The 14,988-nt window shown below is 59.8% G+C and overlaps 2 protein-coding genes across 2 annotated transcripts in view; both read left to right on the top strand.

Moving 5' to 3' along the window:
• Nucleotides 1-857, top strand: part of NPR2 (natriuretic peptide receptor 2) — a 12,153-nt gene extending 11,296 nt beyond the window's left edge. Inside the window, exons 22-23 of the mRNA XM_068422115.1 lie at nt 286-322; nt 664-857. Of these exons, the coding sequence (XP_068278216.1) occupies nt 286-322; nt 664-857 (231 nt within the window). The remainder of the gene's footprint in view (nt 1-285; nt 323-663) is intronic.
• Nucleotides 674-6,356, top strand: TMEM8B (transmembrane protein 8B). The gene is made up of 12 exons (XM_068423221.1): nt 674-853; nt 1,435-1,585; nt 1,741-1,874; nt 2,010-2,269; nt 2,528-2,883; nt 3,206-3,302; nt 3,493-3,616; nt 4,702-4,844; nt 5,031-5,209; nt 5,298-5,444; nt 5,519-5,635; nt 5,856-6,356. Exons 3-12 carry the CDS (start codon nt 1,843-1,845, stop codon nt 6,189-6,191), a joined length of 1,791 nt encoding a protein of 596 aa, XP_068279322.1. The 5' UTR covers nt 674-853; nt 1,435-1,585; nt 1,741-1,842; the 3' UTR covers nt 6,192-6,356.
• Nucleotides 6,357-14,988: the final 8,632 nt, after the last annotated feature.

Raw genomic sequence — 14,988 nt, 5'->3', positions numbered from 1 at the left:
CATGTGGGTGTGTACACCTCCATTTTGCTGTGCACGCAGACAGCACCCACGTGTACATATGTGCACACATATGTGCACCATTCCTCCTCTGCAAACCATGGGAGAGCTGGGAGGCTGTGCAGGAAGTGTACTGCTCACTCCTTCTTCTCGTGGCTCTAGGGTGGGACTCTGCGGTTTATGATGGGCTCTGTGCTGAGCAGGCAGAGAAGGGGCAAATCTGTGTCCCTGTGGGAGCTGAGCTGTTGGGGCAGGGCTGGAGCTGTGAGGAATGGCCCTTTATTACAGGTAAAATGCAGGGAGCAGGTCCTCACTGAAGAGGATGGTGAGCTGAAAGAGGTGGTCTGCACATGGGCAGAGCCTGAGCAGCCAGGGCTGAGGGCTCCTCAGGCTCCAGTGGATGCGTGCCTGCAGCTCGGGGACCTGGGCTTGAGGCGATGCTGAGCCAGGCATGATGCAGACTGTGCCAGGACTGGGAGATGCAGCTGGGCACAGCTGACATCAGCCCTGGGGACACTCTGAAACGTTACAGCCCCAGCCCCTCCTGCCCCCGGGCTGCTGGTTTTAGGGTATGTTCAGAACCTGTGTGGGTGGCCTAGTCTGGAAGGGGGGCTGCACGCCTCCAGTCCCTCATGCCACTAGGAGTCCCTTGGGTCTCCTCTGCAGATGGGCTCTTCGTGACCGACTACTTCACCCGCACGCCACGCAAGCTCAGCCCCTTCCGCTCCTTTGCCAGTATTGAGCTCTTCCACTTCCACATACCTGAGGACACAATCATTGCTGTCTGGAACCTCATCACCTTCAAGGAGCAGGGTGGCACCTTTGGGGATCAATGCCCAGACCGTAGCATCACCGTGTGAGTAAGCAGCCTCCTCTGCCTGTTTTCTTCCTGCCTGCCTCTGCCTGCCCCTCCTGCCCCCTGCCTGGGCTCGCCCTGGAGCCGGCTTGCTCTTGTCTGCTTCTTGCTTGCACATGCACAGGTGCATATATGTACAGTCATACACACATACAGAGGAGCACTCAGGCATGCACATGCACACGGGCACTCATATGCAGGCACACTTGTGTGAGTAGATGCGTGCACACACATGCGTATGTGCACAAACGTGCACACACACACATGCATGCTCACTCGCCGTGATTCATCCTTCCAGGACTGTTGCAGGCTCCACTCTTTTGTGCACCTCATACATGAGCAGTTTTGCTTGAACACCCACCCAGGGAAGCTCACAGCCTCCAGCCAGGTCCCAGCTTACAGGTGGCTTCCCATGATGACTTTGAGCTTCATAATAGCATGGAGGACAGAACTCCACATGTAGGGCAGGCTGGCCCTGCCACGATGCCCAGCCTACACCCTGCTAACTGCTATCTCTCCTGCAGGTATTTCCGCTCAGGGGCTCCCTCAGTCATTAACCCTCTGCACACACACTTCCCCAGGGACACGGCTGTCCCTGGCTCCTTCGCATTGACCCTCACCTGGACCCTGCCCAACCGCACCACAGGGGTGTTCAACGTCACCAGCCCGCTACCCGGGGACTGGTTCCTGGCTGCCCACCTGCCCAAAGATGAGGGCAAGATCTCTGTCAAGGTGAAGGGCTTGTGGGGACCATGGGGTGGCAGGGCTCACGGCAGGGCTCTGCTTGGGCCTGGCTGTTCTGGGCTGGCAGTGCCTGGGGCAGATGTCCCAACTGGGGACAGTGCCCTTGTTCTCCCTGCTCCGTGCTGACTGTCCTGCTGGTGCAGGGGCTGTACGAGGAGTGCCAGTATCTCTTCCAGCCACAGCTCATCGTGCAGCGTCTGGTGAACATTGCTGTGCTGTACCCTGGTCATGTCACCGAGCAGAGCATGGCCCCCCATAACCGCTCCTGCCTCTACAAGTGAGTGCGAGAAAGTCCTCTAAGGAGGGGGCATGCCCAGGGTGGGGAGCTTAGGGTGCCCCATCCCTTCTGGCTTGCCTCCCCAGCCCTGTTGGTCCACAGTGAGGGGCAGGACCTGACACTTCTGTCCCACAGGGTGTTTGTGCCCAGCTACACTTCGCGAGTGCTGGTGGAAGTGCTGCGGTGCCACGGGGCCGAGGGCTGCCCACTCTGGCTGCGCGTGCGGGCCAAGGCTCCCCCCTTGCACAACTCCACGGCGCTGGACTGCCGGGAGCATGCTCCCTGCCAGCTGGCACTGGACCTGCCCTTCTGGCAGCACTGGTACTACGTGCTGGTGGAGAAACACCCGGGGGTGCCAGGCACCGTCTCCTTCCAGGTCACCGTGCAGCTCACAGGTGAGGGTGCATGGGGAGGTATTAGGGGAAGCATGGTCTTGACTCTGCTTGTGTGACTGGTGCAGGGGTAAAGGATAGCTGCAGCATGTGGTCCCAGCTGGGCGCAGGGTGATACCCAGCTCTGCTGGGATGGGAACACGGGGAGGTGTTGGGCATTGGTTGCAGGTGGAGGTGAGTGGTGGGCAAGAAGGAGAGGTGGGAGCTAAAAGGGGGCTGGAGGGGCTGTGCAGTCCCCAGGCTGATTATTCTGCCCCCCAGACTGCTCCCGACCCAGCCTGGCACGGCCACCCTTCCCGCCCTCCAGTGCGTCCATGAACATGCCCCACTCCTTCGGCTCCGTGGGTGGGCTGGCACTGGGGGACAGCCCTCCGCCCACCAGCCCCAATGCCACCAAGCACCCGGTCTCCATTCCTACTGCCTCACCTGCTAGTGAGCGGTGCTGGCCAGTCCGCCCCACGCTGCGCAATGAGCTGGACACCTTCTCCGTCCACTTCTACATCTTCTTCGGGCCCAACGTGTCGGTGCCGCCTGACCGCCCTGCTGTCTTCGTCATCAACCTCCTACCGGTGCTGGACAGTGGTGGGGTGCTCAACTTGGAGCTGCGTCTCAACGTGGTGAGATGGCCATGCTGCACACTGGATGGTGCAGGGTAGCCTGGGGGGTACAGGCTGGGAGATGGGTGATGTTGGGGCTGCAGCAGGGTGAGGGGTAGGCTTTGGGGTGCTCTTGGGTCATGGGTCATGGTTTGGGAGCTCATGGTTGATGGAGCACAGATTAGGGTGGTCTGAGGGCAGGATGATGGCCTGGATTTGGGGTGTTCTTGGGTGATGGGCAGTGGGTTCAGGCACCGCTAAGTGGTGTGCCGTGATCTGGGTGCTGCCAGAGCAGGTGATTTCCCCGGCACTGGCTTAGGGCCATCTCCTCCTCTGCCATCAGAGCTCCCTGTGTGGCGAGAACGTGACAGTGTTTGGGTGTCTGAACCATGAAGTCCCACTGACATCCAGTGACAACGCATCGGTCACCTGCGAGACAGGTAGGCTGGGCTGTGTGTGTCCATCCTATCATGGCCATGTCCAGTGAGAGGATGGGTGGGAGATGGCAGGGACCATGGGGGCATCAGTCCCCGGAGCCTGGCACAGCGTGCTCTGTCCTTGTCCTGGCTCTGCCCAGGGGAAGGGGTTGCCCCCTGCCCTGCTCACCTGGAGCTCTCTCCCTGCCTGCAGAATCCCTGGCAGGTTTCCTGCTCTCCGTCAATGCCACAGCCAGCCTCAGCCACCTGCGGATCCCCTACCCCCAGACAGGCAGCTGGTACCTGAGCCTGCGATCCCTCTGCGCCACGGAGCACGGGTGAGAGCCCCGGCATGTCCCCTCCCTGTGCACACAGAGGGGATGTCCCCACCACGACCTGCATCCGTGTGCACTGTGGGTCCGTGGGTGCGCCTGGCCCCTGCGCTGTGTGTCACTGCTCACGTGTGTGCGCGTGGCTTCATGGGCTGCGTGTCACCATGTGAGTGCCTGCGTGGGCACGGATGGCTCTGTTTGCGCCTGCCTGACCATCTGTGGGTCCCCGCGGCTCTTTGCTCCGTCTCCTGGTTAGGAAGCGCCTGTCAGCTTGCGAACGCCGTGCATCTGTTGGTGCCTGCCCGACTCCGCGGCAGTGCCCATCTGTACCCCTGCCCGGGAGGGGACTGTGCTGTCACTGCGAGGACAAGGCTTGGCTGTGCTTATGAGGGGGCAGTTCTGGTCAGGCTGCTGTGCCCCTGCTCTGCTCAGCATCTCCAGGGACCGGTCCTGTGCCTGTGGCTCTGCTCCTGGCCTGTGTGTCTGTCTGAGAGCCCTGTGGAGGAGAGGGGCTGTTGTGTGAGTGTGTCTGTACCTGCGAGAGCCCATGCGGGTCTCTGTGCCGTGCAGACGGTGGTGCGTGACACTGGGACGTGGGCCTCTCTGTGCTCCTGCGTGCTGGAGCTGCCGAGGTGCTGGGTGCGCCCAGAGCTGTGTGCATGGGCGGCACGGGGCAGTGAGGGTGCTGTGACTGCTCTGACCCAGCATTTCTAGTTCGTGCTGACCTACCAGTTGTTGTCCGTCCTTTCCCAGCATGGTCACACGCAGGCATTGCAGGGCACGGTGTTTTCGCAGCAAGATCTAGACAAAATAGGAGCCAGCTGAGCATGTTGCTAAAGGCAAAGTGGGTCTAAGCGCAGCCACGTTCCTCCTGCTTACCCAGGCTGGCACAGAAAATTGCAGCACACGAGATCCTTGGGGACCAGCTCTGAGCTGCCATACATAGCACCAAAGCAGCTCATTTCCGCACTTGCCCAGTCCCTGGGTCTCCCATTGCCTGCCAAGCCTGGGTGCGAGGGGTGCCTCTGGTGGAGGCAGGAGCTGCTCGAGGGGCACAGGGCGAGGGCTGACCCCCTTCTCCTGCACCACAGGTTCGAGCCCTGCACCAACGTGACAGCCGAAGTGTACCTGCGCGCCTACCTCTCGCCCTGCATCAATGACTGCGGCATCTATGGCCAGTGCAAGCTGCTGCGCACCAACAACTACCTGTACGCAGCCTGCGAGTGCAAAGCTGGTGAGAGCTGACCCGGGCACCCACGGTGCCCAGTGCACCCAGGGACCCCCCTGGCATCCTCCCCTCCTTCCTGGGGGTTGTGCCCCCCTTTAGTCCCCCTGGGTGCTGGAAGGGGGCTTCCCCGCCCCCTCCCCAGCCCCTGCGAGTGCCACAGGGGTGACGGACGGTGGCTCTCCTCGGCCACAGGCTGGAACGGCTGGGGCTGCACAGACAACGCCGAGGCTTTCTCCTATGGCTTCCAGCTCCTCTCCACGCTGCTGCTGTGCCTCAGCAATGTCATGTTTGTGCCTCCCGTGGCCATCGCCGTCCGCAGCCACTATCTCCTGGAAGCTGCCGTCTACATCTTCACCATGTTCTTCTCCACTGTGAGCACGGGGTGCAGGCAGCTGGTGGGGCAGGTGAGGGGTCGGGGCTGTGTGGGGCAGCTCTCACACCCTTTCCCCCGTACCCTAGTTTTACCACGCCTGCGACCAGCCGGGCATCGTGGTGTTCTGCATCATGGAGTACGACGTGCTGCAGTTCTGTGACTTCCTGGGCTCCCTCATGTCCGTCTGGGTCACAGTCATCGCCATGGCCCGGCTCCAGCCTGTGATCAAGCAGGCAAGTGCGGGGAAGGTGCGCACCGGGTGGGCATGGAGGGGACCCATCCTGATGGGTGCCCCGCTTCCCCACAGGTGCTGTACCTGCTGGGGGCCATGCTGCTCTCCATGGCTCTGCAGATGGACCGCCATGGGCTCTGGAACCTGCTGGGGCCCAGCCTCTTCGCCTTGGGGATCATGGCCATTGCTTGGGTAAGGAGATGCTGTGCCTGTCCTCTTACGTCCCCACCCCAGCTGCGCTCAGCATCCTGCCCACTAGCCTCACACCCTGGCCAGCATGTCCTTTCTGCTGCCTTCACCCTTCCCCATGAAGCCCCCTCCCTGGCTCCTGGGGGATGCAGCGCCGTGGCACAGGGGCTATGACCACCCCTGCCAGGGCTGCCTCTTCCAGCCCTCCCTTTCCCCACTGCAGACGGCTCGCACCATCCGGCGCCGCCACTGCTACCCGCCGACCTGGAAGCGCTGGGCTTTCTACCTGTGCCCAGGAGCGCTGATCGCGGCAGCCGCTGTGCTGCTCTACGCCTTCGTGGAGACGGAGGAGAACTACTTCTACATCCACAGCATCTGGCACCTGCTCATTGCCGGCAGCGTCGGCTTCTTGCTGCCGCCCCGTGCCAAGCCCAGCAGGCGCCTGGGGCCGCTGCCCCGGCGCAAGGGCTGCGGGTACCAGCTCTGCGTCAATGAACAGGAGGAGCTGGGGCTTGTCGACCAAGCCGTGGCCTCCATCAACAGCATTTGCACCAGCTGATGCTGGCGGCAGCCCGGACTCCTCCAGCACGGACAGCAACCCCGTGGGGCCCGGCACCCGCTCTCTTTGCCGGCTGCCCGTCCCCGGGAGCGCCAGGACTCCTCTGGGTGGGCACACAGCCACCTGTGCCACCCTGTTCTTGCAATTACAGCCTGGTTGAACTTGTCTCCAGAAGTTGCTGTGGCTCAGTCCGGGGCAGAGCTGGGAGGGCTCGAGGTTGAGCTGGGGCTGTGCTCCTCTCTTTGCTGGGCCATGGGTGTGCCTAGGGGATGCATCTCTGGCTCTTGATCAGGAGTCTGTAGCAAGAGCTGCTCCTCTGTGGTGGGCTGCTCTGGGGCTGACGCAGCTCCGGCATAGAGCAACGTGGCTGGCAAGAGGTGGGGGGCCAGGGGCTGCAGTCTTTCAGCTCGCTGCAGGGCAGACCACAGAGCTGGGATGACTTTGCCGTGGCACTGTGCTCTCACGGGCAGCTGTGTTGTGCCAGGGCAACTGGGGTCCCCCCCCAAGCCGGCAGAAACACGGGGAGTTCATAGGCCTGGGGGAAACTGCCAGTGGGGTGCCAGTGCTGCCTGCTGTGCCAATGCATGGGTCTGAGAGCACACTGCCTGCAGGGGCCACAGCCTCAGGAGCCCACAGACGGTTGGTGTCACCCCGCTGCCTGGAACAGCCCCACTCTGCTCCCCATGAGTGGATGCGCCCACCTAGGAGCAGTGGAGTAGTGGCCCTGTGTCCCTGTTGTTGCCAGTAGCCATGAGCAGCTTCCCTGTCTCTGCAGGGCACTGAGCATCAGTGGGAGGGGGCATTGCATGGACTGTACACCCCATCTGGTTGGGACAACCCTGTCTCAGCCCCTGTTCCTCATCCCGCCCCATGATCAGACCCATGGGCTCAGCACCCACTGGAGGCGGTAATGACCATGATGTGGTGGCAAACACCCAGGCTGTGTGTGTGGCTCAAGGACAGGGCATTTCCACCCTGGTCCTACATCTCAGAGGGGGCAAGATGGACCAGAGATGAGAGGGGAAACTCCACTGCCCCTTCTTGCCCCTCTGCTCCAACCCCCTGGGCTCTTCCCAGCCCCATAGGGCTCTTCAGGGGTGAGTCCCCAGGCAAAGCTCTGCACCCCGGGGGTCACATCCTGGCTCAGCAGAGCCCACCCACCAGCAGCCCCCCTCCCCGTACACCAGGGACAAAGCTCGACACAGGGAGATTTACTGGATGCCTAACAGGATTAGCAACTGCGGGCGGGCAGGCAGCTATGTAATAGGATTGCAATCTAATTAAACCTGCTGCCTGGGAGCTGGGAACCAGCTGGCCGGTGCAGGGTGGGTTTCGGGAGGCTGCAGGGGCGGCGGGAGGGGACAGTGGGGATGGGGTAGGCAGAGCAGAAGGAGGGGTGAGCTGGCGAGGGCCATGGTGGCAGCGGGGGGTTCAGGGCTTTGCTGCCTGCATCTCCAGGCCTTTCAGGCGATGATGGCCGTGGGGAGCCAGCCTGGTGTGGAGGTGTGCCAGGCAGCCAGGGGTGGCTGGGCAGGAGCCCCCGTCACTGTGCGAGGGGTCTGGGGCACCTGCACCTGCTGTCCTCCTCCCGAGAGCTCACCCTCCAGCCTTTTCTCTGCCACGCAAAATGCCCTGTCTGGTCCAGCCAGGCAGCTGATTAAGGATTAATTTTTTAATTAAAAACGTTACTCGCTTCACCAAGTCCAATCGCATCCCCTCAGCAGCAGCAGCCCCCAGAGAACGAGGAGCTTTAACTTTCACGTCAGCAACACGCTGGAGTGCGGCGCACACCGAGCACTGGGCTCGTGCTGCCCGGGCGTGCACACCAGCCCGGCGGGTAGACCTGCACAAACACACCCTGCTTCCATGGAGATGTCAGTGCTCCATCCTTACCTGTCCCTCATACCCCAGCTCGCTGCTGTAGGGCTGAAGTGCAAATCTGCTGCTTGCCAAGTTTGTGTAGACCCTACAGTAATGGAGCCGAGCGAGGATGTGGTGGGATGCGCATTGCCCTTGCAAGCAGTTGCGCAGCCCCTGGCCGGCCCCACGGCAGACACCACGGGGTGGCACACACAGGTCTGGACCCCCGAGGGGTCCTGGTGGAGGCAGGCAGGGGTTTTAGCCAGCAGAGCTGCCCAGGGAAACCTGAGGAGCCACACACTGTCTCTGCTGGACTCCGCTTCTCCAGGCTGCCGGGGCAGCTCAGCGCTCCCTCTCATTTTAATTAAACCTGCGACTGCATTTTTCATCTCAAGGACAGGACAAGCAGCTCACCATGCTGCCAGGGAGGGAGCTCGGCCAAGCAGCGCTGGAGGGGATCCAGGCACTCTCTGACAGCCCAGCTCATACCCTGAGACCCATAGGTTGCCTGATGAGAGCTGGGAATCCCCCTCCCCACTTCACCCCCAAGCCCCAGAGGGTCAGAAGCCCATCCTCCTGCCCAGGTGGCTGGCACAGCTCGGGGGGCATTCCGGTGCGGTGCAAGTACAGGACATACAGTCTTGCAGGATCGAAAGGTTTTTGGTCAGTGGTCCCGGCTCCAGGCATGGTGAAGCCGCTGTCTCCTGTGGGACACCCAGTACAGGGTGTGCGGCACTGTCTCTCCCATCAAGACTGACTGGAAGCATGTTGGGACACCCCATGGGAGACTCCGCATCCCCTCAGCCACCTTCCCTTCGTAGTGGGGTCAGGAGCACCAGCCTGTCCATCCCTACGGGGCTGGGAGAGCTTTGCTGGTGCGCTCCCCATGGTCTCCAGCCTTGGCCCCACGGGGATGTGCTTGGGGCGAAGGCTGGACTCTGCCTTCCCCCTGTGCTCAGAGAGTTGAGGTCTCTGTGACTCCCACACCCCCCCTCAGTGTAAACACCCTTCCTGATGCTCCATCCCTGCCTCTGCCAGGCACAGCAACCACGTAACCATGGCAACAGTGTCCCTATAGCAACCAAGTACATCTGACATCCCTGTGGCAACCACCTCCCCGAAAAGACAGTGAAAAGCTTCGCTTCCTCGGTGCTTGGGAGGGATGAGGGGGTTTGAGACCCACCAGGGCAAGTGGCTGCAGGGGCGTGGGGACAGACACAGCTGGGAAGGTCTTTGGCCAGGTGCCTGGGGCAGCATGAGCCTTCATGGCCACTGTCCTGACAAGGAGGCTGCAGGGGACACAGGTGATGCAGGAGAAGGGGGTGACCCTGGAGACAGCATCACCCTGGCTCAGCCTCCTGTGTCCCAGCCCCGTCCTGCCTGCTGGGCTGTCAGTGCCATTGGGCCACCGGCATTCCCTGCTCCGACCCGTGCTCCCTGGAAATGCATAACCCAAAGGCTGGGACCGTGCTTCATCCCACATCCTCCTCCCACCCCTAACTCCCACCGCAGGGATGCTCTGCCCCTTGCCCGCATACTGCCCTCCCTGTGGAGCTTCCGGGCCCTCCCACTGCTGCCTGCCCATGTCTGCCAGGCCAGACTCACCAGACAGGGGCCCTGACGCGGTCTGTCGTTGCAGACGGCAATTGCACGCCATGCAACTTTAACGTGTCAGGCCTGAATTATTGAGCCCTGCAGCAGGCTGTGTGCGTGCAGGCAGGACCCACCATCCCTCCTCCTCTCCCTCTCCATGCACGCCCGAGCGGGCAGCAGTGGGTGGGGGCTGGCGAGAGGTCCCAGCCTTTGGGGTCTCTCCAGGTGCAGGAGGGGGCTGCAAGGTGCAGGTGGCAGGGTGGCTGTTGGTGCCACCAGCTTGGACTCCAGGGGTTGGGGTTGGTGGTCCCCCAGGACGGCGTTATCTCTGCAGGGTGCAGGGACAGGTGTGTAGGGAGGGATGTACAACCCTGCTCCATCTCCACCTCAGCATTTGCTCCCTGCATCCTCATGAAACCCCATGGCCAGAGACAGCAAATCCCCCACTGCTGCCCTGGGAGGTCCTCACCCCCCTTCTGCTCACTCTGCTGCCAGGCCCCAGTGAGACGAAGCCTTTCCACTGCAGTCAATGTAAATCCTGCTGTGGGTGCAGCCGGAGCTTGCTCCCTGGCCGGGCACAGCTGTCACCGTGCCGCTCTGGGGTTGATGAAAGGCTGGGAGAACGGCCTGGCTGCTCTCTTCTTTTGCAATTTGCCCAGCGTACCCTGCAGCCACTTGATGATTTTCTCATCAGAGTAGCAAGCCTTGACCGCCCTCCTTGCGCAGACCCATCCATCACCCATGGTTGGCACCGCCACACAGATCACAGGCGCTGGAGCCGCCTGCCCTGCTCTGTCCCTGGCCATCCCTCAGCCCCGCAGACAGTGGCCCCGTCATGGCCAGCCTGGGGGGAGCAGCTCTGAGCATGCAAAGGGACCCCAATTCCCCTGGAGCAACTTAAGCAGAGCCTGCTTGCTCGCCTCTCCTTCTTCCCCATCCCCTAGCCCTGTGTCTCACCCTCCCGCTGCTATCCCCAGCCCTCATCCCATGTCAGGGGTCCCCCCAGATCTTCAGCTCCAGTCTGCAGGGTGTCGGGCGAGTGCCAGGTGGGAGACACAGCTACAGACAGAGCAAGCCCAGCCCCAGAGAATGCTGCTGCATTGCTCCTGCCATGTGGCATCTACCCAGGTCCCTGCTCCTGGACAGGACCATGCTGTGGGTCCCTGTCCCATGCAACTGGGACAGAGCTGAGCATGACAAAGCCAGCCCATAGTAGGGACAAGGGACTCGGAGATGGACCTGGGGCATCAGGAACCAGCATTGCCCCAGCAACACCCTGCACCGCAACACCTGGAGGGGTGAGAAAGCAGCAGGGTGGCAGGGCATGCCCAGTTTTGCATGGGGGTATGGGTGCAGGGGCTGTGGAGATGAGGGACAAACAGCTTGTCTGTACCGACAGGGACTGGAGCATCACAGGGGGACTGTGTCAAGGGACAAACAGCAGCTGCCACGGTCGCATGGCTGGAGGGAGCAGCGGACAGGGAAGGGGGACACTGTGACATGGGAGACCAGGCAAATAAGGTGGTGATGCAAAGCATCACGATTTTTAGCTGCTGGTAATTGAGTTTCTCGGAGAGGCTGGTGAGGGAACCTGCGGGGGGCCGGATTCGGGACTTTGTCCCTGGCAATTTAGAAGAGGGCTGTTGAAGAGCTGCTCTGCAAGCGGAAAAGCCACTTGAGCCATGCTTAACTTCATCAGGGAAACTGCATAGAAATCAGGGAGCTTGCTAAAAGAAATTAATAGAGCAACCAGGAGGGCAGAGCGCCTGCAGACAGCACAGGAACTGCTCAGAGCAGCATGCTGGAGACTTCCAGTAAATGAACGTGTCCTTTAACGAGATTTGCAGAGCCAAATTTGCTGAGGAGTGGAGCAGAGCCGGGGAGCGGGTGGGAAAGGTCATTCCTCGAGGAGGGGAGCTGTGTCAAGATGAAGAGCACGGGAAAGAGGATGAAGTTACATGGAAAACTAGAGCAAAACAACCCCCAAAAAGGCTTGCAGGAAGATCCTGGCAACAGCATAAAATTGCGAATAATTTTGCAATGCCAACTTTGAGGCGTTGCTGTAGCAATGAGATTTTGGGGGTGTCCAGGAGGGCACCACAGCGCTGCGACTTGAACCTGCCTCCTTCAGATGGATCTTGGGGTAGGACCTGCGTGTCCTGACAGCCTTTGCCTTTTGTGTTAGCACAAGGAAGTCAGGCGTTTCTAGCCCCAGAGCAGACATCCAGGGCCCATATAGCAACAGAGAGGGATGCTGCTGAAGGAGCAGCCTCGGCGCGTCGCGGCCGGAGAGCAGGGGAAGGTTCTCCCATGGGCTGCGATTGCGAGAACAAAGCCTACGAGTACAAAATGCAGCTGCGCTCGCTGTCAAGTGGTAGGAAATTAAGGCAGTTACTCTCGTGAGAAATCAGCCTTGCACCAACAGAAATCAAACTGTTACACCAAATGCAACCCTGGATAAATTTATCTTAAGGAGCAAGCCTGCAGAGGAAGATAAAACCATGTTAGCAGAGGCTGAGAACACTTTCGATGGGATGCAAAGCCACTGTTCCCTTTATGGCTTGCAGATTAAAGTTTTCTCATAAAAACCATTTCCCCCCACTCAAATACCACCACTAAAATTTCTCTTGAGAGAACCAAGTGCTAAGCAATATGTTCTGAAGTATGAACAGCGCTCTCAGTGGAAGCTGTATTAAAGAAATCACATTGAATCTTACTGTTGGAGTGTGAGCAGTGCCTACGCCGAGGGGAATATTACAGTTTATTCTTACTTTATATAAATATGCTTCGCCATTTCCAGGGCTACAACCCAGGGCTCCACAGTTTGAGGAGGAATATTTTGGCTAAAATTAAATGGACTTGGAACAGGTGCAATCCAGAGCCTCCCAGAGGGGAGGTAAGTCCCAATGGGCTCTGGGCTCTGTGTGCCCCTGAGGAGCTTTGCTTCAGGGCTTGCCCGCACTCAGCAAATCTCCTGCCAGCACAGCTACAAATCCCAGACCAGCCCATGAGGGCTGTTGTTCTAATTAACTAATGAAGGCATCTCCTGCAGGGAAGATGGATAATCTGAGCTGGAGGCTTCCTCCTTGTTTGGGGGGGCCTGGAGCAACCCCCAGGCCCTCTTGAGGGACTCCGTAAGTGTTAGTACACCCCGAGGATCAGGGTGCAGTCCCTGCTGTGGGGAGGTGCCAAGTGCTCCCAGACACTGGGCATCTGCCTGCATGCTGCCTTCAACTGAAACTCAGTCTCAGACCCAAGGTGTGCTCCAGTTCAGGGCTTCCCTCAAAAACCCACCGAATTCTGTCCTCTGCCTGGCAGGTCTGGAGCTGAGCTCTCATCCCTGAGTTTTCACTTCTGTCTCATCCTCTCTGCTGCAATCTGGAGGGGTTTTTTTTTGGATAAATTACATGAGAAAAGTTACCATCTGATGAGGTGGAGTCTGTGCAGGATGGCCCTGCGCCACAGCCAGGCGCAGCACAAGGAGTATCCACTTCAAAGGGGGGAGCTGCTTCATTAAAAAAGTGAACTAGGGCTTTTGACATCAAGATAAACATCCTGATACACTTCAAAGCAGCTCCCTCTCGTTGTCCTTAGATACCCTTGCTCACTTTGCTCAGTTATGGCTCTTGGAGTTATACTTCTGCCTACTCCATCCTGCGCTGTATCCCAGCTGGGTGGTTGTTCGGTGAGGGAGATGCTGGGTGCTGCTTTGCAGCGTGTGAGACCTTCAGGGCATGAACATGAACCCAAATACTCTGGCACTGCCTTCTGGCCCACCTATGAAGAGTTAAGATCTGCTGGTGAAAGTATCTCCATTTCCATTGAAAAACATCACGGTTTTAGAAGACAGTAAAATAGAGAGTGCCTGAGGGCTGACTGGGGTGCCTGGAGGTGTCCATCCTTCAGGACACCCCGCTGGCAGAGGCTGCAGACCCATCTCTGGCGGCACGTTGGGCGTTCAGCAGCTCTGGGGAAAGCACTGAGGTACAAATGCTGACCGCCTGCGTGGGAAGAGGCTTGTGGGAGTAGGAGCGGTGTGTGCAAGGCGTGCCCATGGGAATCAATGCTGCAACCCAATTTACCCCATGGTAAACCTCTCCGTCAGCATTTGGAGTGGGTTAGAAGGATCTTACAAGGCTCACAAGCCAGGGGACTGCTCCTAGTGCCAACACCCAGTGCTTTCGCCAGGGCTGAGGCCTCGAGCAGAGTGCTCAGTGCTGTGGCTGGGAGGTCTGTGTGCCCCTCACCTGATCACCCCAGGGCATCCTTTGGGGCAGGAAAGGAAAGAGGAGGGGCGGATGCAGTGGGGAAGATGCAGGGCTAAGCAGCAGGAGGAGGCAACCACAGGGGACAGCCCAAAGCTGCTCTCAGGGCAGTAATTTGGGTCACACTACCAGTCCCTCTGCTTTGCGAGATGGGACCAGGCTCCAGTGGGCACACAGCGTCGGCTCCAGGGCACAGCATGCTGGCAACAGCTGGCAGCAGGGTACAGGGGCAAAGGGGTTGCTGCCTGCTCCACCGGCAGGTAAAAACATTTTGTTATTTCAATTCCTCCAGACGTTATATATAGGCTGTGGGCTGGGACAGCCTGTGCAGGAAGGAGAGGACTGGAAAGTGGTGCAGCTTTGACTTGTTCCAGAGAGATAAATTCCAGAGAGGTAAATCCAGGGAGAAATCCTTCCCCAGGTTCCTGCCACCCCAGGGGGCTGCTCTGGCTGCCGTGGGGGTTGCAAGGCTGTAGGGGTGCAGGGGTGCTGCTGGGTGTGCCACGGCTGCCCTATTGCAGGTTGTTGCGAGGTATGGAGCTGTATATCCTGGCTGCATGGAGCAAGACCCTCACTGTCCCTGGGCCACCAGACGGCACCATCGAAAGCCAGCTGAGATCTGCTGGTGCTTTCACCTTCATTTCCAGCCTGGTGAAGGCCTTGCGTGCCCCAAAAGGAGCCTGCCTTTCTCTCCCCAAGTCTTGCCCTGTGTTCTCCTTGCTGTCACCCCGGCCCTGCCAGGGCGGGCACATTGCCTGTGTCTGGAGCAGGAGGGATCTCACCAGGTGAAGGGGTTGTTTCAGGGGGTACCCCCAGGAATGGGCAATGGCTTTGGCTCTCCCAGACCCTTCCCTACATGCATCCCCTCGGTGCCAGCCCCCGTTCCCCTTGCAGGCAGCGAGCTGAAACTGCCGAGTGATGGTGTGGGTCACTTGTCTGCATCCCAGGGCAGGGACTCGCTGTGTTACCGAAAAATAGTAACGAAAAAAAAAACCCTTTCTAAACCAAATGATAGTTTAGAAAGCCGACATTGGTTTATTGCAGCGCTGGGTGCATGGGGGATCTCTCCTCCTAGCATG

This window comes from Nyctibius grandis, chromosome Z (assembly GCF_013368605.1).
Source record: "Nyctibius grandis isolate bNycGra1 chromosome Z, bNycGra1.pri, whole genome shotgun sequence".
Taxonomy (NCBI): Eukaryota; Metazoa; Chordata; class Aves; order Nyctibiiformes; family Nyctibiidae; genus Nyctibius; species Nyctibius grandis.
Note: the sequence above shows the minus strand (reverse complement) of the source record. Positions and strands in the feature narration are given on the sequence as shown.